Source organism: Oncorhynchus mykiss, chromosome 21 (assembly GCF_057628025.1).
Source record: "Oncorhynchus mykiss isolate SJ-2025 chromosome 21, ASM5762802v1, whole genome shotgun sequence".
Lineage (NCBI taxonomy): Eukaryota > Metazoa > Chordata > Actinopteri > Salmoniformes > Salmonidae > Oncorhynchus > Oncorhynchus mykiss.
In genome coordinates, this window is record NC_143042.1 from 5,276,326 (window position 1) to 5,302,153 (window position 25,828).

Here is a 25,828-nt window from a genome sequence, read left to right on the forward strand (position 1 = left end):
CCACCTGGGGGCGGCCCGTCAGGAAGTCCAGTACCCAGTTGCACAGGGTGGGGTCGAGACCCAGGGTCTCGAGCTTGATGACGAGTTTGGAGGGTACTATGGTGTTAAATGCTGAGCTGAAGTCGATGAACAGCATTCTCACATAGGTATTCCTCTTGTCCAGATGGGTTAGGGCGGTGTGCAGTGTGGTTGCGATTGCGTCGTCTGTGGACCTATTGGGGCGGTAAGCAAATTGGAGTGGGTCTAGGGTGTCAGGTAGTGTGGAGGTGATATGGTCCTTGACTAGTCTCTCAAAGCACTTCATGATGACGGAAGTGAGTGCTACGGGGCGGTAGTCGTTTAGCTCAGTTACCATAGCTTTCTTGGGAACAGGAACAATGGTGGCCCTCTTGAAGCATGTGGGAACAGCAGACTGGGATAAGGATTGATTGAATATGTCCGTAAACACACCAGCCAGCTGGTCTGCGCATGCTCTGAGGAGGCGGCTGGGGATGCCGTCTGGGCCTGCAGCCTTGCGAGGGTTAACACGTTTAAATGATTTGCAGTATCATTCATACCTCAGGCTGACTTGTGGTTGAATGAGCTAAGCACAATAGAGCTTTAAGTAAAGCACCAACCCACAGCAGGCAGTGGATATCTACTGCTATAATTACGCTGAGAAAAGAGCAGTCAGACTGCTCTGTGTGTAATGTTCCTCTGTATACAGAAGATGGCGGTAGAGGAGCACAATACTTCAACGCAATTCCCCAGCAGAATCTTATTCAGACACTCAATACTTTTAGACCTGCTTCTATCTGAGCAAAATCAAAATGTCAGTTCAAATGTAAAACATCACAAATAGTCTGACCGTTGCCTTTCTATAACAGTATATGCCTCTAACCAGACACTGTTATCCAAAGCAACTTACACTATGTGTATGTGATTCCCTGCAGGAATTGAACCCACAACCTAATCCGGGATGTTGCTTCCTTCATGCTCTTACCAACTGAGCTGTATCGCAGTCAGAACCGTGTTGCCTTGACTGAATGTCAGACAAACACTTCAAAAATAATTGACCAGATGTTTCAGCAAGAGGGAAGACATTTTTTAAGAAACGTTAAAATCCCTAAATAATATCCTGAAGCTATATTAGCTAGACATGTACTATATACTTGTAGCTTAACTGTGAAGGTTCACAGTCATTCACCACAAATTAATATGCCTCTTTTAATTAGCAGAACGCACCTCCGTTTCCATCTAATCAGGTCAAAATTTACCCCAGAGATTCAACCGACTTTCACTGCAATACCCGAGCTCGTCAATTAGTTAAATAAACTTCAATTACACTCCGTGGCAGCAAAGGGAGTCCTTTCACATGTAAGCAGTGCTATGATACCAGGGTCGTGTTCATCAGGCACCAAATGTTTTGAGTTATGCCGTATTGAACACCACCCTGCGGTTCTGCTTGTTGTGGTCCTCTTTTCCACACCCACTAAACCCTGTTAAGGAAACTACAGGTTAATAGTGCAACTGACGTCATTCGAAATGTAGGGTTCAAATCACTTTCCAAACTTGAATAATGCATATGAATATGCTGTTTAGCCTAAGGCTGTGTTTACACAGCCACCCTAAGAACCCAAAACCGATTTTCATCCTATATCCAATCTATTTTTCTGAAAGTCCACACTCAGATTTACATGTGACCCATATCAGATTTGCGTATTCACACTGATGTAGCCTCTGAACCAGCACGCCGATGCAATGTTCATTTTATATGTTGGGGTGGTTGTCATGGTAACAGAAGGTACTGTGCAAAAAAAAAAAACACACAAAAGAACACTTCAGAGCAAAAACATCTGATCTGAGCTTCTAGACAGAGGTCGCATATGGAGGATGGGGTTTGTATCAGGATTGGTGCTATAAATTCGGAAGTCAAAAGATCAGATTCCATGTGTTTTTGTTGTTGTTGCTGTTTACACATTAGGGAGAAGTTCAAATAGGTATCAGATATGCAGAATATCTGAATTGGGCTGCCTGTGTAAACTCAGCCTAATAGAGGCAGAAGATAAGCTATGTCACCAAACGGAAGCAAACTATACCAAAGCCCTTACTAATTTGGGTTGTGTCCAGAAGTTTATTGTGATGGTTCACTCAAACTGTCTTAGTATTTGTTTGTTTAATAGTCCACTGTTAATACGATCCCAAACAGTCTTGCATGTCAGTAGTCAAGTTTTCAAGATTTATTTTAATTTTATTTAACCTTTTTTTAACCAGGTAGGCTAGTTGAGAACAAGTTCTAATTTGCAACTGCGACCTGGCCAAGATAAAGCAAAGCAGTTTGACACATACAACGACACAGAGTTACACATGGAATAAACAAACATACAGTCAATAATACAGTAGAAAAGTCTATATACAGCATGTGCAAATGAGGTAGGATAAGGGAGGTAAGGCAATAAATAGGCCATGGTGGTGAAGTAATTACAATATAGCAATTAAACACTGGAATGGTAGAATGTGCAGAAGATGAATGTGCAAGTAGAGATACTGGGGTGCAAAAGAGCCAGATAAATAAATAAATACAGTATGGGGATGAGGTAGATTGGATGGGCTATTTAAAGATGGGCTATGTACAGGTGCAGTGATCTGTGAGCTGCTCTGACAACTGGTGCTTAAAGCTAGTGAGGGATGTAAGAGTCTCCACCTTTAGTGATATTTGCAGTATGTTCCAGTCATTGGCAGCAGAGAACTGGAAGGAGAGGTGGCCAAAGGAAGAATTGGCTTTGGGGGTGGCCAGTGAGATATACCTGCTGGAGCGCGTGCTACGGGTGGGTGCTGCTATGGAGCACTTTCAGTAGATACAGAGCACAAATTAGATGTTGATTCGTTTTGAGTCAACTATCTGTTTAGGAACAGTTGCTCCCATATTAATTGGAGGCATAGACAACAGACACCAATTGTTTAGCCTGACGATCAGTGGTCCTGTGGGTACACAACTTTTAATCGTTATTCCTTTGTCTGCCAATTTACACTAAACTAAAAAGCCCTGCACGTTTCTCAAAGGGCTGGTTTCCCAGACACAGATTAAGCCTAGTCCTGGACTAACCAATTTTTCATGGAGATTCTCAATTGACCATGTTTTTTAGTCCAGGACAAGGCTTCATCTGTATCCTGGAAAGCAGCACATGGTGTTTGCTGGAGCTCTGTGTGGCCTAAAGATGCCCATTGTCTGCCAGGGTCTTGTCTTGGACAAGTTTGCAATGTAGTCTTTCCTTGATTCTTTGTGTCCTCTCTCCACCTTTATCGTGGAGGACGAACAGAGAATTGTAGATGCTTGTTCATTGGGCATCTTAAATGTCAGCAAGCTAGTCTACTGGGAGAGAGGGAGAGCAGGGAGAGCTCATGATCTGGGATAAAATTAGGATAGGCCGAACAGGACGGCACAAAAAGTTCATGCTGAAATGAAGGCAAGGAGGTTGTGTGTTTGTGTGTGTGTTCAGGAACACTGCATCTCAGCCTTCACAAGGTCACTTTCTCATAGTTCTGTGAAAGTGTTAGCTGATGTTTGAAAAGGCTTCATATTGGCAAGGCTTTGCCGATTCAGCAAGCTCTCAGGACTTTGTATAGAATGAATCTCTTCTTAACAGCCTTCTCTATCACAATTGTAACCAATTATCTTTCATTTTCATCCTCAGAGCCAAACTGGTCAAACTCTTTTGAACAAAATTCATTTTTTTGATTAGGCTAATATCCATGAAAACCTTTTAGTTTCCTGACTATAATAATGTCTTTGGTCAAATGGGAGTAGCTTACAGTGAACAAAACATACCAGTGGTCCTTATGCTGGACGTGAGCCATGTTACAATTCCCATCAAGTGTGTTAACCCTGTCGGCGCGATGTGTATGGTGTTTGCCTTTCAAGCCAGCGACCTTTCAAGCCAGCTTCCATACCCTGCAGTTTGCTATGCTGGTGTCAGAAGTGGGATGGCGGCTTTGAAGCCATCGGAGAGCACAGCCCGGATGTGTGAGGAGGCTGAGCAGTCGAAGCACGGGGAGGTGCCTTCCCTTTCAGAGGGGGCAGTGTAGCGATCCTCGCTATATATGAGCCATGTCACAATTCCCACCAAGTGGCTTAACCCTTTTGGCGCAATGAGTGTTTGCTTTTCACGCCAGCGACCCGGGTTCACTTCCCTGCCCCGCCATTCGCTACAATACTATGGCTCCTTGCTCTTGAAGAAAGTATCTTGTTGCCATAGCTCCTTGACAAATGTTAAATGTTATCTAAGTGCTGCTATCTGTTCTGTTTTTGTATCAGGCCTGATTTGACACATTCAGACTAGTGCCATTTGAATTTGTCTTAGTCGATTTGCCCCGAAAATATTAATTTGTCTCAACTGTGTAAAATAAGCTGTGAGTACCACACAATGGAAGGTCAAACATTAGCCATTAAGCTAAGCTAGTTGAAGGGTATTTTTAGGAAATGTCTCTACTCATACAAACCCCCTCCTAGTTTTATAAAAATGTAATCTTTCTGAAAGATTTTCATTATATTGTTTATATTATCTGCTTAAGTTCTAGTTGATTCAGATGAACTATATCCAGGATATAGTTATTAGGCCTACTAGACAGAGAGGGTGGGTAGACTCTACCTATATCTGTGATATAGTTATTAGGCCTACTAGACAGAGAGGGTGGGTAGACCAGAGACATATATTTAAAGAGTTTGGACATTGTACTTTCTGCATCTAAATGTGCCTCTGGGGTGGCTTAAAATATGAAAAAATTATTGTGTAAAAATTTAACTTGCACTTGAACCCAAATGCATTCAAACCCAGGCTGCAAGAACCCTCCCTGGAGAAATGTCCATGCAGATCCACATGGTATGGCAGCCTAGGAACCACCTTGGCTCTCTGAAACTTATTTTTTACCCTTCACTTCCCGATAAAGATCAGCTCTCTGGCAGTCTGGCTGTTCTATTTTTAGCAAAGAGCTGTGGGAGAGGGGGGAAATAGATAGGTGCTGCTGGTTGTTTGGTTCTTGTATTGGTCATGTGGAAGAATACCTCCCACTGGGCACACACTGGTTGAATCAACGTTGTTTCCATGTCATTTCAATTAAATTTCATTGAACCAACATATGGATTAGACATTGAATTGGCATCTGTGCCCAGTGAGCTGATTATTGGGAAAGATCCTTTCAGTCCACATGTACTGAGGGCCATAATGTTGCATGATGAATGGCTCCCAATAGTACTAAACAAAACGCCATTGAAACAGACGGTTAAACTGCTCTGATCAGAGCCATCTCACAGATTGAGGCTCCATTTTGAGAAAAAGCCTAGTTCTTTTTTTTCTCCTTTTCTCCTCTTTTCATTGGCTACGATTTGTAAATTGTAATCTAACAAATAAACTTTGAATGGGAGTGGAGTTTTCCCCCTTTGTAGATGAGAAATTAGTTTTCATTACTGTTCAATCAGAGCGTGGCACGTTTTCACTGCATGTACATCGGGGAATATGATGCGCATAATTATAGCTATCCTCCTCTCAAGGCCTCATCGCGTTGATTGAGCTGCGCTGAGCACATCAAATGAGACTCGCTCTCTAGTGCCACCCAACCAAGTGTAGGCATTCAAAGAGATGTCACATTTTAGGCTTGAGTGCCTTGATTTCACGATGTCTTTATTTTGTTTATTTTCCGCATTGGCTAATTCCCAGCACTTTAGTAGCGTATAGGCCTATAGCTATTGCGTTAGTACATAGGCCTATGAGTTATGTTACTCCAAAAAGGGTTCTATGCTTGCTTCTTATATGGCAACACTTAAGGTTCTGTATAGAACCGAAAATGGTTCCATATAGAACCATTGCTTTCCAGATAGGCTTCCATATTGGGTTCTATTTGGAACCAAAATAAAAAATGATGGTTAAATCCAGAACATTTTTTTCTAAGAGTGTATTGTGGCCGATCTATTCAATAAATTAACCAGAGAGAGAGAGACACTGACCTGACCAGTTCTGTTCTGCTCTTGGCAACTGGTCCGAATCACGAGTTATTATGAGAATGTAATTGATAGCTTATGTTGCTAGAATTAAACCACTCAGCATGCCATGTAAGCTAAATCAACGTGTTGAAATAGAACCCAACAAATGAAACCTAAAATTGAACTATTTTCCTGCGGTTGATGATGTCACAGATGTAAGGTGCTGAAAGGACAGCTCCCTCGCTTTGAAAGCGCATCTCGCGTCAGTGTGAAACTAGATCGAAGATAATTCCTATAAATAATTGCACTATGAAATGTAGGACCACACTCTGTGATGGAAATAGAACGGGATCCACATGAGACATGTTTCTCAGTCAAGCAATCTGACCTGTTGAGAACACTCACGTTCAACATCTTATTTCGGCGAATCATAAAAGCTGAAAAAAGTTACACTAGATATTCGTTGGCATAGATTTGAACTATTTTGATTGCCAATCCAAATGTAATGAGCGATCGTTGCTACATAGCAACATGAGCACGTGTGAGAGGATCGCTAGTAACACGGACGCACACACACACACTATAGCAACAGACAACCTGTGTGCAGAAAGGGAGAGGGTGTGCCCTTGACGTCGTTTCTCGTCAAAGACTCACATTTCGGAGAGAACCATATCCAGGTTTGCTTACTTGCTATTCACCACGGCATTGTCATGACTTTAACGAAAAGGGCACAGAGCTCAAGGTTACAAATCAATAATTGGAATGGTTTCGTTTGACTTCACCTGTCCAAGTGTGGAGCGGAGAAGAGAGTCAAGACACCCCCAAGGCACACATCACTAGCGCTGCCTGTGCTTGGAGCTACTGGCTGACAGATCCTTCGCACAAGGAGGAACTAGAGGGAGTCTGACAAGCGATAAGATCCTCTCTTCCAAATCACCAACAACGATGAGATTGGTAAAGCACCTTCACCAAGCGTAATGAGAGCTCCAGGCTGGATCTGGAGTGGCTGCTCTCAGCTGAATCCAAAAGGCTTTTCGTGAGATTTTCTAACCCAACTGGGTGTGTACAGCACCGTGCCCGCTGTTACTCTGGACTGCACTCGATATACCTTATTTACCAAGTCATGTCTTATACAGAGCGATGGGTAAGTTCGACGACAACGAGAGGATAATCCTCAACGTTGGGGGAACCAGGCACGAGACGTACAAGAACACGCTCAGGACACTGCCGGGGACTCGGCTGGCCCTTCTTGCCTCCGATTCTGACATCGAGTCCGTTTTGGATCAGCTGCAACAAGTCCCCGGCTTCATAGAGTACAACACGCGGAACAACGAATACTTTTTTGACCGCCACCCAGGGGTATTCGCTTATGTCCTTAACTACTATCGAACCGGGAAACTCCATTGCCCAGCAGATGTTTGTGGTCCGCTGTTCGAGGAAGAGCTGTCCTTCTGGGGAATCGATGAGACGGACGTGGAGCCTTGCTGCTGGATGACCTATCGCCAACACAGGGACGCCGAGGAGGCGCTCGATGTGTTCGACATAAACGTTGACAATGGAGACGACGACGAAGAGACGGGGAAAAGACTCGGCATTGAGGACGTGGTTGATCCTAATATCAGCCGCTGGAAAAAGTGGCGACCTGTGATTTGGAATCTATTTGAGGATCCCTATTCTTCCAGAGCTGCCAGGGTAAGAGCGCGCGCTTGTGTGGAGAGCTCACATAACAGTCCATATGCACAACAAGTTCCCCCGATTCCTTCTTTGCACAGAAAAGTGTAATTACATTAGACATCAATTCCTTCTAACAAAATAAAAAATATTACACAAATATAACATACATTATTAACATTTTACATTCGCTGTAAGGGACGTAGGTTGTCTGCTTATTCACATTTCAGTGTGCGTCAAAGATGATTTCCCCACGACCGCTTTCATAATGACCTTTTAAACTTGAATATAGTTCAAATAATTCAACTCGATCTTTTTCCTCTTTATGTCATACACAAGTATGCATTTAAACATATCAATGCACTATAGGTGCGTAAATACATATTTAAGTTAAGCTACACTACCTATCCATGATAATGAGAATCAAGTAGAAATATTTCACGAATTAGATTACTGTTTTTTTTTCTGATACCACCAAATTCGTTTTTTTCTTCTGTCGGTTGGGTTTGTTTGATATTGAGCATGCCATATAATAGATGGGTGATGGAATGGTCCATCGCTCAACAGAAATAGGCTAATGTAGAACCTGTGGTTAGCCACACCACCATATTCCCAAATTGTACCAATTATCTGCAATCCTATACCAGAAACATTACGAATTTGGCCTTAAGCCTACTTTTACGAACAAGTTTCGGCGGTGATTTATTTAAAATTATTAATTCATTTCAAAATATAAGTTTAACATATCAATTCATTTGAAATGTTTACCGCAATAACTCACGACATGAGCCTAAATTCGATCAGTGCAACAATGTAAACACTAAAACAGGACCTTGAATGGATTGCTTTTGATTGAAATGCTCATGGAGAATATTACACGTTGGAGTGAGATGTGCCCCGCATATTAACAGCCTGTGTGAGAAAGTATTTCAGAATATTTACGTATCGCAGAGGCCATTAGACTAATTGTCACTTACAATTCTCTTTTACATACTTGGTTATCTATCAGTTATTTCTTGTTGATTTAAGTCGAATTCTATAGGTTGCTGTCAATCATTTGTTCATTGTACACCTGGCAAACGTGTCTTCTCTTACTGAAATGTTAGGGTGAGCCTCCGACATATCTACCTACCTTATCCATGCCAACTGTATGCTCACATGACCAGTGAAGGACTAGTGTTTACTGTCATACAGTTGTTTTGCTCAATAGGCAGTAAATAACCATCTCATTGGCCGACTGGCTGTGGAGTCAGAGCTCCAGAGGCTCCTGGCCACTGTCATGTCACAATGTATACCCCATCATTTACAGACTCTAAAATGACCTCCTGTCTCATCTCCCTCCTGCCTAAACGGCCTTGTTTATATCCAGCTCATCTCTCACTAGTAGGAGGCCCATTAATAGCATCTCCCTGGGGAGATTGTGCTGTTGATGGTGCCTTGAAACAGACAGGGCTGTCTTGGGCTAATAGAATAATGAAGCCAGGGCCCGTATCCACAAAGCTTGTCACTCAGAGTAGGAGTGCTGATCTAGGATCAGATCCCCACTGCCCATGTAATAATTTTCCATTATGATCTAAAAGGCACAACTGATCCTAGATCCACGCTGGGCTAAAGTCTACCGCTACCGCTTACAATGAACGGGACATGGACATGGACTCATGCAATAAATCCCGCTACGACCTCTGACGAGAGACATCAAACATGCAAGACATGCAAATAGACAATATAGCAGGAAGGTGTAATCCTAGTTCACCGGCTACGACGTTCGTTGTATGTGGTAGTGTTTGCAGACAATAACAGATTACAAAGGGAAACCCTGCCATGAGCTGTCCAGCGATACAGAACTCCCAAACGAGCTAAAGGCCTTTTATGCTCGTTTCGAGGAATTTAACACTGTGCCTTGCATGAAAGCCCCTGTTTTTCCATATGACTGTGTGATCTCGCATTGCATGGCCGATGTTAGCAAAACGTTAAAACAGGTTAACAATCATAAGGCTGCCAGGCCAGACAGAATACCAGGGTGTGTTCTCAAAGCATGCGCAGACCAGCTGGCAGGTGTCTTCACAGACATTTTCAATCTCTCCTTGTCCCAGTCTGTAATCCCAACATCATTTTAATTGACCACCTTGTCCCTGTTCCCAAGAGCTCCAAGGTAACCTGCCTAAGTGCCTGTAGCACTCACATCTGTAATTATGAAGTGCTTTGAAAGGCTGGTCATGTCACACATCAACATCATCATCCCAGACACCTTAGACCCACTCCAATTCACATACCGTCCCAACAGATCCACAGATGACACAATCTCAATTGCACTTCACACTGCCCTCTCCCACCTGGGCAAGAGGGGAAATAAGTATGTGAGATTGCTGTTCATAGACTACAGCTCAGCGTTCAACATAATAGTCCCCTCCAAGCTCATCACCAAGCTTGGGCCCCTGGGACGGAACCCCTCCCTCTGCAACTAGATCCTGGACATCCTGACGGGCCTGCCCCAGGTGGTGAGGGTAGGCAACAACACCTCTGCCACGCTGACCCTCAACACGAGGCCCCTCAGGGGTGTGTGCTTAGTCCCCTCATGTACTCCCTGTTCACCCACGACTGTGTGGCCGTGCATGACTTCAACACCATCATCATGAGTCAGCCTACAGGGAGGAGGTCAGAGACTTAGCAGTGTGGTGCCAGGATAACAATCTCTCCCTCAACGTTAGTAAGACCAAGGAGCTGATTGTGGACTATAGGAGAAAGAGGGGAGAGCACACTCCCATCCACAGTGACAGGGCTTTTGTGGACCGGATCGAGAGCTTCAAGTTCTTTGGTGTCCACGTCACTAATGACTTAAAATGGTCCACACACACCCGCACAGTTGTGAAGAGGGCACAGCAGTGCCTCTTCCTCCCCAGGAGGCTGAAAAGATTTGGCATGAGCCCTCAGATACTCAAAAAGTTCTACAGCTGCACCATTGAGAGCATCTTGACTGGCTGCATCACCACTTGGTATGGCAATATCACCTCCCTTGACAGCAAAGCGCTACAAAGGGTGGTGCTGACCGGAAAACGGTATCGAAGCATCTGCTCTCAGACCAACAAGCTCAGAGACAGATTCTACCCCAAGCCATAAAGGCTGCTAAATAGCCAGACTACAATTAATGTTACCCGAACTGTCTGTACTGACTCTTGCACTGACCCTGCGAACATCCACTTTATATACACACCATATACACACTCACTCACACACACTAAGCTTTTACACCGACACAAAACCCTCACACATTCACAAACACTACACACACACACGCATACCGACACAACACAAACACACACACATACATACATACATACATACTGTACATACACACACACATTCACACAGACAGACACACTTTTACACTCATTATTTGCTGCTGCTACTCCGTTCTTTATTTTACCCTTATTATTATCTATCCTGATGCCTAGTCACTTTACCCTGCCTTCATGTACATATCTACCTCAAATACCTTAATATTATCTATCCTGATGCCTAGTCACTTTACCCTGCCTTCATGTACATATCTACCTCAAATACCTTATTATTATCTATCCTGATGCCTAGTCACTTTACCCTGCCTTCATGTACATATCTACCTCAAATACCTTATTATTATCTATCCTGATGCCTAGTCACTTTACCCTGCCTTCATGTACATATCTACCTCAAATACCTTATTATTATCTATCCTGATGCCTAGTCACTTTACCCTGCCTTCATGTACATATCTACCTCAAATACCTTATTATTATCTATCCTGATGCCTAGTCACTTTACCCTGCCTTCATGTACATATCTACCTCAAATACCTTAATATTATCTATCCTGATGCCTAGTCACTTTACCCTGCCTTCATGTACATATCTACCTCAAATACCTTATTATTATCTATCCTGATGCCTAGTCACTTTACCCTGCCTTCATGTACATATCTACCTCAAATACCTTATTATTATCTATCCTGATGCCTAGTCACTTTACCCTGCCTTCATGTACATATCTACCTCAAATACCTTATTATTATCTATCCTGATGCCTAGTCTCTTTACCCTGCCTTCATGTACATGTAAATATGTAAATAGCTATACATTGATTAGATACTGGTCCTCCCTGTATATACAGTTCAAGTCGGATGTACAAACACCTTAGCCAAATACATTTAAACTTAGTTTTTCCACAATTCCTGACATTTAATCCTAGTAAAAAATTCCCTGTCTTAGGTCAGTTAGGATCTCCACTTTATTTTAAGAATGTGAAATGTCAGAATAATAGTAGAGAAAATGATTTAGTTCAGCTTTTATTTCTTTCATCACATTCCCAGAAGTTTACATACACTCAATTAGTATTTGGTAGCATTGCCTTTAAATTGTTTAACTTGGGTCAAATGTTTCGGGTAGCCTTTCACAGCTTCCCACAATAAGTTGGGTGAATTTTGCCCCATTCCTCCTGACAGAGCTGGTGTAACGGAGTCAGGTTTGTAGGCCTCCTTGCTCGCACACACTTTTTCAGTTCTGCCCACAAATTGTCTATGGGATTGAGGTCAGGGCTTTGTGATGGCCACTCCAATACCTTGACTTTGTTGTCCTTAAGCCATTTTGCCATAACTTTGGAAGTATTCTTGGGGTCATTGTCCATTTGGAAGACGAATTTGCGACCAACCTTTAACTTACTGATTGATGTCTTGAAATGTTGCTTCAATATATCCACATATTTTTCCTTTCTCATGAAGCCATCTATTTTGTGAAGTGCACCAATCCCTCCTGCAGCAAAGCACCCCCACAACATGATGCTGCCACCCCTGTGCTTCACGGTTAGGATAGTGTTCTTTGGCTTGCAAGCCTCCCCATTTTCCCTATAAACATAACAATGGTCATTATGGCCAAACAGTTCTATTTTTGTTTCATCAGACCAGTGGACATTTCACCAAAAAGTACGATCTTTGTCCCCATGTGCAGTTGCAAACCGTAGTCTGGCTTTTTTATTGTGGTTTTGGAGCAGTGGCTTCTTCCTTGCTGTGTGGCCTTTCAGGTTATGTTGATATAGGACTTGTTTTACTGTCGATATAGATACGTTTGTACCGGTTTCCTCCAGCATTTTCACAAGGTCATTTGCTGTTGTTCTGGGATTGATTTGCACTTTTTGCACCAAAGTACGTTCATCTCTAGGAGACAGAACGCGTCTCCTTCCTGAGCGGTATGATGGCTGCATGGTCCGGAGTTTAGTCTGGAGATTATACTTGCATACTATTGTTTGTACAGAGGAACGTGGTACCTTCAGGCATTTGGAAATTGCTCCCAATGATGAACCAGACTTTTGGAAGTCTACAATTTTTTCCTGATGTCTTGGCTGATTTCTTTTGATTTTCCCATGATGTCAAGCAAAGAGGCACTGAGTTTGAAGGTAGGCCTTGAACAATATCCACGGGTACACCTCAAATTGACTGAAATCATGTCAATTAGCCTCAGAAGCTTCTAAAGCCATGACATAATTTTCTGGAATTGTCCACGCTGTTTAAAGGCACAGTCAACTTAGTATATGTAAACTTCTGACCCACTGGAATTGTGCTACAGTGAATTATAAGTTAAATAATCTGTCTGTAAACAATTGTTGGAAAAATGACTTGTGTCATGCACAAAGTAGATGTCCTAACCGACTTGCCAAAACTATAGTTTGTTAACAAGAAATTTGTGGAGTGGTTTAAAAACAAGTTTTTAGCTCCACATCAATCTGGTACTGGTACTCCCTGTATGTAGCTCCACATTGATCTGGTACTGGTACTCCCTGTATAGAGCTCCACATTGATCTGGTACTGGTACTCCCTGTATATAGCTCCACGTTAATCTGGTACTGGTACTCCCTGTATATAGCTCCACATTGATCTGGTACTGGTACTACCTGTATATAGCTCCACATTGATCTGGTACTGGTACTCCCTGTATATAGCTCCACATTGATCTGGTACTGGTACCCCCTGTATATAGCTCCACATTGATCTGGTACTGGTACTCCCAGTATATAGCTCCACATTGATCTGGTACTGGTACTACCTGTATATAGCTCCACATTGATCTGGTACTGGTACTCCCAGTATATAGCTCCACATTGATCTGGTACTGGTACTACCTGTATATAGCTCCACATTGATCTGGTACTGGTACTCCCTGTATATAGCTCCACATTGATCTGGTACTGGTACTCCCTGTATAGAGCTCCACATTGATCTGGTACTGGTACTCCCTGTATATAACTCCATTGTGTATTTGATCATATTCCTCTTGTGTTAGTTACTATTTTATTTTGTATTATTATTTTTAAACTCTGCATCGTTGGGAATGGTTCGTAAGCAACATTTCACTGTACAGTCTACACCAGGGCTATTCAGGGCATGTGATACATACAATTTGATTTGATCAGCATGCCTTCTCTGAGACTCTTTATGAATAAAGGACCTGGCCACTCTCCCTTTTGCTTTTGATACATAGATACAGTCAATAACAACGTTATTTATTTATTTGATCCCTCTCTTTCTCCTGCATCTTGACATAACTTGTCAATCAAAGTCTCCAGTAGATAACTGTCTTTGACCCCAAACCGGGGGAGTATAGAGAGCACCACACCAGGAGTATAGAGAGCACCACACCAGGAGTACCACACCAGGAGTATAGAGAGCACCACACCAGAAGTACAGAGAGCACCACACCAGGAGTATAGAGAGCACCACACCAGGAGTATAGAGAGCATCACACCTGGAGTATAGAGAGCACCACACCAAGAGTATAGAGAGCACCACACCAGGAGTATAGAGAGCACCACACCAGGAGTATAGAGAGCACCACACCAGGAGTACAGAGAGCACCACACCTGGAGTATAGAGAGCACCACACCAAGAGTATAGAGAGCACCACACCAGGAGTACAGAGAGCACCACACCAGGAGTACAGAGAGCACCACACCAGGAGTATAGAGAGCACCACACCAGGAGTATAGAGAGCACCACACCAGGAGTATAGAGAGCACCACACCAGGAGTATAGAGAGCACCACACCAGGAGTATAGAGAGCACCACACCAGGAGTACAGAGAGCACCACACCTGGAGTACAAAGAGCACCACACCAGGAGTACAGAGAGCACCACACCAGGAGTATAGAGAGCACCACACCAGGAGTACAGAGAGCACCACACCATGAGTACAGAGAGCACCACACCAGGAGTACAGAGAGCACCACACAAGGCGATAAAACGTCTGGACCATTGATTCAGTCAATAATTCATTATTTCCTTAACCGTCTAATCCGAAGCTCTGTCTGCCGGCAATCTACATTTTTAAGGTAGTGGCAAGGAGGAAGGAATGGAGGCATTGTCGCCTTCTTCCAGTCAGTCAATACCTAGCGAACTGTTAGTGGGAGGGGTTATGACGATGACCACACACGTACGCACGCTCTCTCTCTCTCTCTCTCTCTCTCTCTCTCTCTCTCTCTCTCTCTCTCTCTCTCTCTCTCTCTCTTCAGGAGTCAGAACGGAGTGACACAGATAAGAAATTACAAACAAAGCCCCCACTCAGCCTTCAACTACAGTATTTCTGTAATTGCGTTCATAGAGTTCGCTCCCCCATGCTCCTCTGATGATGCTCATGGTAATCTCATGTCTCAGTGTGGTGGAGGAGGCTGCCTGACTGCTTCACTTTGATGCATAAGCCCCTCTCTCATGTTATTCCTGTGCTCCTAGGCTTCACTTCTCCCCTGAGCGCTGCGAGGCTGAGATCTCTCACCTCCCCAGACTGCGTGTGCTAGAGAACCCACAGGCTCCTAATCCTCCCTTGACAGGGTGTTAAAGTATAATAATGAAGACTTATTCCCATGTAAATTAGATGGCTGGTTGGCGTTGCTGCAACTCCAGCCACCACCGCCTTCCCCTCAGTCACTGTTATACCAGAGAACGACTGATGCCAGTGGGCATTATCTTAAATTAGTCCCACGGATTAGACAGTGAAAAATGCACTTGTCTTTTCCTACCAGAACTGACTCGCACCAAGACAAGAGAGCATGTCTACAGCAAACACTTAACGGAGGGACCAAATCCCCACATCTCACATGCCTTTCAGCAATGACGGATGAAAGCAAGGACAGGTCCCAGAACACAGGCCCCGTCCCCTATCCTGGCTTTGTTTTCTGTCACATATAAATGCTAAAGCTTGAGAAGTTATCTCCAGTTGTTTTAATTAACACTGGTGTTGCCATTTGAGGTAGTCATATTATGAGTTCTCTCAACGCAATCTAGTCTTCCGGGCCCCTCAACTTTGACCTCTGCCGTGTCCCTCAACTTTGACCTCTTCCGTGCCCCTCAACTTTGACGACCTCCGTGCTCTTCAACTTTGACCTCTTCCGTGCCCCTAAACTTTGACCTCCTCCTTGCCCCTCAACTTTGACCTCTGCCGTGTCCCTCAACTTTGACCTCTTCCGTGCCCCTCAACTTTGACCTCCTCCGTGCTCCTCAACTTTGACCTCTTCCGTGCCCCTAAACTTTGACGACCTCCTTGCCCCTCAACTTGGACCTCTGCTAAAACAGACAGGAAGACCACAACACCACAGTCAGGATCTCAGTCTGGGATTTGCTGTAGGGAGGATAATGTGTTGTGAACAATGCTGCTTCTGTTTACAGGGCAGTGTGTTGCATGGTTATGATGGTGATGATGACAATGACAACAGTAGTTGGGGTGGTGATTATGATGATACGTGTGTATGGATATTACAAGCATTTCGCTACACCCACAATAACATCTGTATGTGACCAATAAAATTAGAATGTATATGGGTGCATCCCAAATAGCAACCTATTCCCTGGCACCCTATTCCCACAGCATGTAGAGAACTTGGTGCCATTTGAGATGCACACCATGAGTTTGCACAGTATGTGAAGGTGCAAGAGCTACAGCTCCATATGACTCGAGTTTCTCCATTTCTGACATCATTCTACAGATGTGTTCTAGTGTCTAGTGTCTATTTGCCCAGTGTTCATTGAAACTCTCTCATGGAATAGGAGCTAGAACTGGCCTTAGAATGCTCAGAGAATTCTGGTAGTGCTGGGAACCGATTACTGATTGGAGGAAAACCCTTAGAATTAGCTCCTTCAAATCCCCCCTGCTGACGTCACATAGCAGGCTTCCAAATGTCAATGTGCTCCTCCATCTGTGAATGCTTATGCTAGCTGATAACAACAGCAGTTGTGTGTGTGTGTGTGTGTGTGTGTGTGTGTCCTACAGATTCATGAATCCATACTGTTCTCCCCACGCTGAGCAGCCTCTCCCCTTAAGTTATGCCCAGTTGTGTTTGTGTGTTTTCCTGTGCTGCTAATCAGTTTGTTTGTCTATCCTTGTATCTCTGTAGTTGGCCGTGGCAGGATTGGGGTGGTAAAACAACTCATTACCATTATCATGTTGTTTGTGCTTGCATACAGTGACTCGAGGCGGAGGTCCCCCTACGCCCAGGTTCTGACTCTTTCCTACGCTTTCCCATGATCCCATCAGAGACTGGCGCTTTGCTTCCCGCCACTTAAGAGGTTAAACCCACACCGTCTGGGTTGCCGCTACCGCCCGCCCGCCGCGCGCCTGGAGATGCTTCCGACCCCAGCCCATGCTTGTGCTCGCTCAGCCTGTTGTCATGGCAACATGCTCGCTCTCTTCCTGTTTTCATTCAGAGCTGCCTGCTCCATGAAACCATTTGATTTCAGGAATTCGCTCAAATATGACCCCCCCACCCCCACCGCTCCATAACTGTTTATGTACTTGCATATTGGATGCAAAAAAGGTATTAAATGTTTTTGAGTGCCAATAGGGCCGTCATCTTTATGCATGCCTTTTTAATATTGTCTCCTATAAGATCGTCTGAGCAGCTAGATGGATGAAGGAGGTTTTGTTAGTCTGCTTCTTTCTGTGGTGAATTGTCACTGCTACAGGTGTGTGAGAGAGAGCTTGCCTGTGTCAATGCTGGCACATAATATGCCCGTTGTGCCTTTCTATAGGCCTGTTCTGCCATTACAAGCACCTATAGGCTTATTCTGTCTAAGTTTAGGAGTGCAAGGTAACCCGGTGATGTGGTAAAAACTGACTGCTGTGCCCTTTGAGGGAATTCAACCTGATGTGTAAACAGAATGGACCTGACGCTGGAAGAGGAGGAAAGGCAAATGCCTGCCTGTGCGTGGGTGGCGTCGGCACGTCGCTGGGTATGTTTGTAGCCACTGCCAGTCACGTTAATCTCTCCCGTCAATCATCCCACACTCCTCTCCTTTGGAGTGTAATAACTCACAATATTAGAGAGAGTGGAGAGCCATGTTGTTAAGGAGCTATTATTTTGGACTCGTCATCATCAAGTGCTCACAAGTGGACTTATTTTCCTACTGTTGTTTATGATAGTCAACCACATTATGGCAGGTGATTGATCCATGACGTAGGACTGATCCATGATGTAGGACTGATCCATGATGTAGGACTGATCCATGACGTAGGACTGATCCATGATGTAGGACTGATCCATGATGTAGGACTGATCCATGACGTAGGACTGATCCATGACGTAGGACTGATCCATGATGTAGGACTGATCCATGACGTAGGACTGATCCATGACGGGTGACTGATCCAAGATGGTAGTCAACCACATAATAACAGGTGACTGATCCATGACAGGTGGCTGATCCATGACAGGTGGCTGATCCATGACAGGTGACTGATGCATGACGTAGGACTGATCCATGACAGGTGGCTGATCCATGACAGGTGACTGATCCACGCCTGTAACCCACGCCTCAGAGAGTAGAGGGCGTCTGCCCTGTCATGTACTGAGCTTCACAAGGCTGCATCCATTTCTCTCTTTCTCCCTCCTTTCCTGCATGCGGCATCAACTCACGCCTTGGCCAAAAGCCATAAAGAAATATCACTACACTTACCAGTTAAAAGAAAACACACTGTCTAAAGGACCACATGTGAAGGAGAGGCTGTGGCGTGGAGGTGTCAGGATGGAATAACGACCTCCATCATCGCTCAGGAAGGACAGGAGCCTGATGGATTGTGGAAGTCATTCATTGCCACACAGTCTTCCCCTTGTCCTTGAGAGATTCTGACCTGTTAAAGCAAATTCCCACCTAGTGTTAATGTTCAGGGGAGTGGGGGGTTAATGTTACACCCCCTCTGAATGATATGCATTTGAAATATGTATGAATGCGGCATCTCATGCATGTTATCAAAAACAATCAAAAGCTAACGACCTGAAGAATGAAGACTTGCGCTAGCTCCCTGAGACGATATTTAGGCTTGAGCTCAGTGGGCTAAAACAGCCCTTTGGTGAACAAGAGACTCTTGGTTGGTCACAGGTGCTTATTCCAGAATATATGAATGTGAAGAACCACTTGGTAGCTTTCATGTTCCAGCACCTCAAAACGTCTCCTATTAAAACCTCTGTCCATTCTAGTGCCCTCTGACCAAAGATCTTACCAAAGCTGAAACGGCCTCCATTCATCAATGTGACATTACCACAAATGCCCGGCTTCAGACACAAACAAAGCAAGTATGAAGCAGGAGGCACTCTCTTGTGCACACGTGCAGATACAGTGTACGTAAAGGTACCTACGTGGGTGATGCTAACACAGGGCCACATTAGTTTTAATAGAAATGCCATTTGTCTGGGAGTTCTGCTACATTATTGATGTTCCTACTGTTCACCAAGATCAAGTGCCTCCTTAGGACAATGGGCATATTAAGCATGACATTTTCCAGCACCATCCCTCAACTCTTATGCTCACACATTTAAAACGTGATTAATAAAACTGATTAAAAAAATTATCCAAATCAAACCCCCAATTGGCCGTCGGTGAATAGTAAAACTGTGGGAAAGTTGGAGTGTTTGAGTTCTGGTAATACTAATTGTGTCTCGCATGACAGTATGTCATACTTAAGGTTAGCTTTTGTCTGTAAGGATTTAAAGGCCTTCTGGAGGTCTTTAGTCAATTGTCACACTTTTCACAGGGGCGCCCATGTTGTTTAAAACTCAGACTAATGAATCAGTGAAGTTGTCATATTTAGAGCAAGGGATATTCTGGGGACTGACTCCCCTCTCCTCCCTTCATGGCAGAAGGCCATCTTAGCAGGCCTGTGATTTGCATATCCAATCGTTCATTTAACACTTGGAGGAGAGAGAATTTATTTCCAGACGCGGTTGGAGGCCAGGCAGAAAATTGAAAACGTCATGGCCGCGATGAGACGTTGGTAGAGGCGTTTGACGGCGTGGCGATGAAATTAAGTTCTCACCTCTTATTCCCTGTGACCAGGGGTGGGCCATCCGCCTCGCCGTCAGATTCCTCATGACCAGGGGTGGGCCATCCGCCTCGCCGTCAGATTCCTCGTGACCAGGGGTGGGCCGTCTGCCTCGCCGTCAGATTCCTCGTGACCAGGGGTGGGCCATCCGCCTCGCCGCCAGATTCCTCGTGACCAGGGGTGGGCCATCCGCTTCGCCGTCAGATTCCTCGTGACCAGGGGTGGACCGTCTGCCTCGCCGTCAGATTCCTCGTGACCAGGGGTGGGCCATCCGCCTCGCCGTCAGATTCCTCGTGACCAGGGGTGGGCCGTCTGCCTCGCCGTCAGATTCCTCGTGACCTGGGGTGGGCCGTCAGCCTCGTCGTCAGATTCCTCGTGACCAGGGGTGGGCCGTCTGCCTCCCCGTCAGATTCCTCGTGACCAGGGGTGGGCCGTCAGCCTCGCCGTCAGATTCCTCGTGACCAGGGGTGGGCCGTCCGCCTCGCCGTCAGATTCCTCGTGACCAGGGGTGGGCCGTCTGCCTCCCCGTCAGATTCCTCGTGACCAGGGGTGGGCCGTCCGCCTCGCCGTCAGATTCCTCGTGACCAGGGGTGGGCCGTCTGCCTCCCCGTCAGATTCCTCGTGACCAGGGGTGGGCCGTCCGCCTCTCCGTCAGATTCCTCGTGACCAGGGGTGGGCCGTCTGCCTCCCCGTCAGATTCCTCGTGACCAGGGGTGGGCCGTCTGCCTCCCCGTCAGATTCCTCATAACCAGGGGTGGGCCGTCCGCCTCCCCGTCAGATAGCCACGGGTTCGATTGAAGAAGCAAAAAGCCACAGAGTCCATTAATTTCTCTTCCTCCCCCTTCTAAATACAGGCCTCCAAACACTGAAGGAAGCCATTTCTTTTCCCCATCTTTGTCAAATGCTAATTGCACGCCTGGTTATCCTGGGAAATGAACTATGCGACTTTCAACTTGCTGCACTGATCATTTCCATTGGTTCAAAGACGTGGCTTGAAAGACATGCCCATTATTTAATATAGCCAACTGGAGCTCGGTGGCCAATTAGACGAGACGTGGTTCAACTTTGGACGTACAGAAAACCAAAAGGCAGAGCGAGAGCTTGAAATGGATGATTGATCATGGCACAAAACATTCAGCCCTTCTGCAGTGTGCCAGGGTAAATGGTGTCTCTGTGATAATGGGTTCGTTGAGGGCAGATGCCTTACTAATACACACATTATGTGATCAGTGTAAGAACAGCAAAGCTGTTGTTAAAGTTGGACTTCAGTATGTGTTTGCCCATTATTTTTAAATAAGATCTGGGCCTGTATTCACATATCATCCTAGAGTACTGTCCTAGAATCAGGTCCCCCTTCTTATTCATTATGACTTAAAAGTCTAAACTGACCCTAGATCAGCTCTCTTATTCTTTATGAATATGGGCCTAGATTTATAAGAATTCAACAGGATCAGTGGGGGGGATACTGACAACCTCGCCTTCTATATTATATGTAATTGACCTGATATTGATTAATGGCACAATGCAATATTTATATACGTTTAACTGCACCACTCAATCCATGCAATATATCATATCAGTGAGGTAGTTTCTCAAGTGAATTGGATGCTATACTGATATATACTATGACCCAATTATGTACAAATCAAATCAAATCAAATCAAATTTTATTTGTCACATACACATGGTTAGCAGATGTTAATGCGAGTGTAGCGAAATGCTTGTGCTTCTAGTTCCGACAATGCAGTAATAACCAACAAGTAATCTAACTAACAATTCCAAAACTACTGTCTTGTACATAGTGTAAGGGGATAAAGAATATGTACATAAGGATATATGAATGAGTGATGGTACAGAGCAGCATAGGCAAGATACATTAGATGGTATCGAGTACAGTATATACATATGAGATGAGTATGTAAACAAAGTGGCATAGTTAAAGTGGCTAGTGATACATGTATTACATAAGGATACAGTCGATGATATAGAGTACAGTATATACGTATGCATATGAGATGAATAATGTAGGGTAAGTAACATTATATAAGGTAGCATTGTTTAAAGTGGCTAGTGATATATTTACATAATTTCCCATCAATTCCCATTATTAAAGTGGTTGGAGTTGTGTCAGTGTGTTGGCAGCAGCCACTCAATGTTAGTGGTGGCTGTTTAACAGTCTGATGGCCTTGAGATAGAAGCTGTTTTTCAGTCTCTCGGTCCCAGCTTTGATGCACCTGTACTGACCTCGCCTTCTGGATGATAGCGGGTTGAACAGGCAGTGGCTCGGGTGGTTGATGTCCTTGATGATCTTTATGGCCTTCCTGTGACATCGGGTGGTGTAGGTGTCCTGGAGGGCAGGTAGTTTGCCCCCGGTGATGCGTTGTGCAGACCTCACTACCCTCTGGAGAGCCTTACGGTTGAGGGCGGAGCAGTTGCCGTACCAGGCGGTGATACAGCCCGCCAGGATGCTCTCGATTGTGCATCTGTAGAAGTTTGTGAGTGCTTTTGGTGACAAGCCGAATTTCTTCAGCCTCCTGAGGTTGAAGAGGCGCTGCTGCGCCTTCTTCACAATGCTGTCTGTGTGAGTGGACCAATTCAGTTTGTCTGTGATGTGTATGCCGAGGAACTTAAAACTTGCTACCCTCTCCACTACTGTTCCATCGATGTGGATAGGGGGGTGTTCCCTCTGCTGTTTCCTGAAGTCCACAATCATCTCCTTAGTTTTGTTGACGTTGAGTGTGAGGTTATTTTCCTGACACCACACTCCGAGGGCCCTCACCTCCTCCCTGTAGGCCGTCTCGTCGTTGTTGGTAATCAAGCCTACCACTGTTGTGTCGTCCGCAAACTTGACGATTGAGTTGGAGGCGTGCGTGGCCACGCAGTCGTGGGTGAACAGGGAGTACAAGAGAGGGCTCAGAACGCACCCTTGTGGGGCCCCAGTGTTGAGGATCAGCGGGGAGGAGATGTTGTTGCCTACCCTCACCACCTGGGGGCGGCCCGTCAGGAAGTCCAGTACCCAGTTGCACAGGGCGGGGTGATGACCCAGGGTCCACTCACACAGACAGCATTGTGAAGGTAAGGGCGGTAAGCAAATTGGAGTGGGTCTAGGGTGTCAGGTAGGGTGGAGGTGATATGGTCCTTGACTAGTCTCTCAAAGCACTTCATGATGATGGAAGTGAGTGCTACGGGGCGGTAGTCGTTTAGCTCAGTTACCTTAGCTTTCTTGGGAACAGGAACAATGGTGGCCCTCTTGAAGCATGTGGGAACAGCAGACTGGTATAGGGATTGATTGAATATGTCCGTAAACACACCGGCCAGCTGGTCTGCGCATGCTCTGAGGGCTCGGCTGGGGATGCCGTCTGGGCCTGCAGCCTTGCGAGGGTTAACACGTTTAAATGTCTTACTCACCTCGGCTGCAGTGAAGGAGAGACCGCATGTTTTCGTTGCAGGCCGTGTCAGTGGCACTGTATTGTCCTCAAAGCGGGCAAAAAAGTTATTTAGTCTGCCTGGGAGCAGGACATCCTGGTCCGTGACTGGGCTGGATTTCTTCCTGTAGTCCGTGATTGACTGTAGACCCTGCCACATGCCTCTTGTGTCTGAGCCGTTGAATTGAGATTCTACTTTGTCTCTGTACTGACGCTTAGCTTGTTTGATAGCCTTGCGGAGGGAATAGCTGCACTGTTTTTATTCGGTCATGTTACCAGACACCTTGCCCTGATTAAAAGCAGTGGTTCGCGCTTTCAGTTTCACGCAAATGCTACCATCAATCCACGGTTTCTGGTTAGGGAACGTTTTAATCGTTGCTATGGGAACGACATCCTGTTGTCTGACGCAATACGAAACATGCCCCAGTCCACGTGATGGAAGCAGTCTTGGAGTGTGGAGTCAGCTTGGTCGGACCAGCGTTGGACAGACCTCAGCGTGGGAGCCTCTTGTTTTAGTTTCTGTCTGTAGGCAGGGATCAACAAAATGGAGTCGTGGTCAGCTTTTCCGAAAGGGGGGCGGGGCAGGGCCTTATATGCGTTGCGGAAGTTAGAGTAACAATGATCCAAGGTCTTTCCACCCCTGGTTGCGCAATCGATATGCTGATAAAATTTAGGGAGTCTTGTTTTCAGATTAGCCTTGTTAAAATCCCCAGCTACAATGAATGCAGCCTCCGGATAAATGGTTTCCAGTTTGCAAAGAGTCAAATAAAGTTCATTCAGAGCCATCGATGTGTCTGCTTGGGGGGGGATATATACGGCTGTGATTATAATCGAAGAGAATTCTCTTGGTAGATAATGCGGTCTACATTTGATTGTGAGGAATTCTAAATCAGGTGAACAGAAGGATTTGAGTTCCTGTATGTTTCTTTCATCACACCATGTCACGTTAGCCATAAGGCATACGCCCCCGCCCCTCTTCTTACCAGAAAGATGTTTGTTTCTGTCTGCGCGATGCGTGGAGAAACCCGTTGGCTGCACCGCCTCGGATAGCGTCTCTCCAGTGAGCCACGTTTCCGTGAAGCAAAGAACGTTACAGTCTCTGATGTCCCTCTGGAATGCTACCCTTGCTCAGATTTCATCAGCCTTGTTGTCAAGAGACTGGACATTGGCAAGAAGAATGCTAGGGAGTGGTGCACGGTGTGCCCGTCTCCGGAGTCTGACCAGAAGACCGCCTCGTTTCCCTCTTTTTCGGAGTCGTTTTTTTGGGTCGCTGCATGGGATCCACTCCGTTGTCCTGGGTGAAAGGCAGAACACAGGATCCGCGTCGCGAAAAACATATTCTTGGTCGTACTGATGGTGAGTTGACGCTGATCTTATATTCAGTAGTTCTTCTCGACTGTATGTAATGAAACCTAAGATGACCTGGGGTACTAATGTAAGAAATAACACGTAAAAAAACAAAAAACTGCATAGTTTCCTAGGAACGCGAAGCGAGGCGGCCATCTCTGTCGGCGCCGGAAATAGGCACATCTACATATCTTAGTTACCTGTCAAGTGGGTGTCTTGAAGACAATTATAAATGGTGCTGTGTTAAAGCCCAGTCAGCTTGAGTATTGACTGAACATGTGCATCCCAAATGGTACCCTATTTACTATACATAGTGCACTATTTTTGTCCACGGCCCATAAGGTGTATACAGAATATGAACATAGTTTACTTTGTAGGGAATAGGCATTTGAGACGGGCCCCATGTAACATAAGCTTCTCTGGAGGTCGTCTCAGGGAAGAAGCAAGTCGCACAGAGGGTCAATGAGTTGCCTCTACCCTCTGGCAGAAATCAGAATGTCAATCTCTGCTCCGCTGTACGTCAGAGGAAGGATCAGGCACACATCATCAGAGATGGTGGAATTCTCAATGGGATTTCCTTGATTCCTCAGGTCCTCGTGTCCCCCCTCCTCGCGCCTTCCTCAAAATGCATCGAATGAGTAGATTAGGGGAAGTACCATGGAACCTCCTCCAATGCGTTTTGAGAAGGAGGCGAGGAGAGGACGCAAGGAATCAAGGGGGCAAAAATGATATTCTCACAATGAAAAAATTGGAAGCTGTGTAACCAAAAACCCCAAAAAGTTGCAGCAATGAGACAAGATCGTAATCACGAAATTGGGGGAAAAAATAAAATAATAATCACAGTGCTGTATTAGTGAGGTTATGGCACCACTAAGGATGGTAAAGGGCAGATTCATAGGCGGTTCCTCTCTCAGGCACAGATCAACTGTATAATTGTGACAAGCCTTCTCCATCTGCTATATGTGTCACTTTATTAAGGCTGAGATCTACTGTACTGCCATGGGGCTCGGTGACACTTTATTAAGGCTGAGATCTACTGTACTGCCATGGGGCTTGGTGACACTTTATTAAGGCTGAGATCTACTGTACTGCCATGGGGC

At 45.2% G+C, this 25,828-nt stretch overlaps 1 protein-coding gene across 3 annotated transcripts in view; it reads left to right on the forward strand.

Moving 5' to 3' along the window:
• Positions 1-4,616: 4,616 nt before the first annotated feature.
• LOC110499784 (voltage-gated potassium channel KCNC2) overlaps positions 4,617-25,828 on the forward strand; it is an 80,933-nt gene continuing 59,721 nt past the window's right edge. For all 3 annotated transcript variants that reach the window (XM_090213582.1, XM_090213583.1, XM_036957031.2), the window contains exon 1: positions 4,617-7,648. In XM_090213582.1, coding sequence (XP_090069708.1) covers positions 7,097-7,648 — 552 coding nt within the window. In that variant the 5' untranslated portion in view covers positions 4,617-7,096. The remainder of the gene's footprint in view (positions 7,649-25,828) is intronic.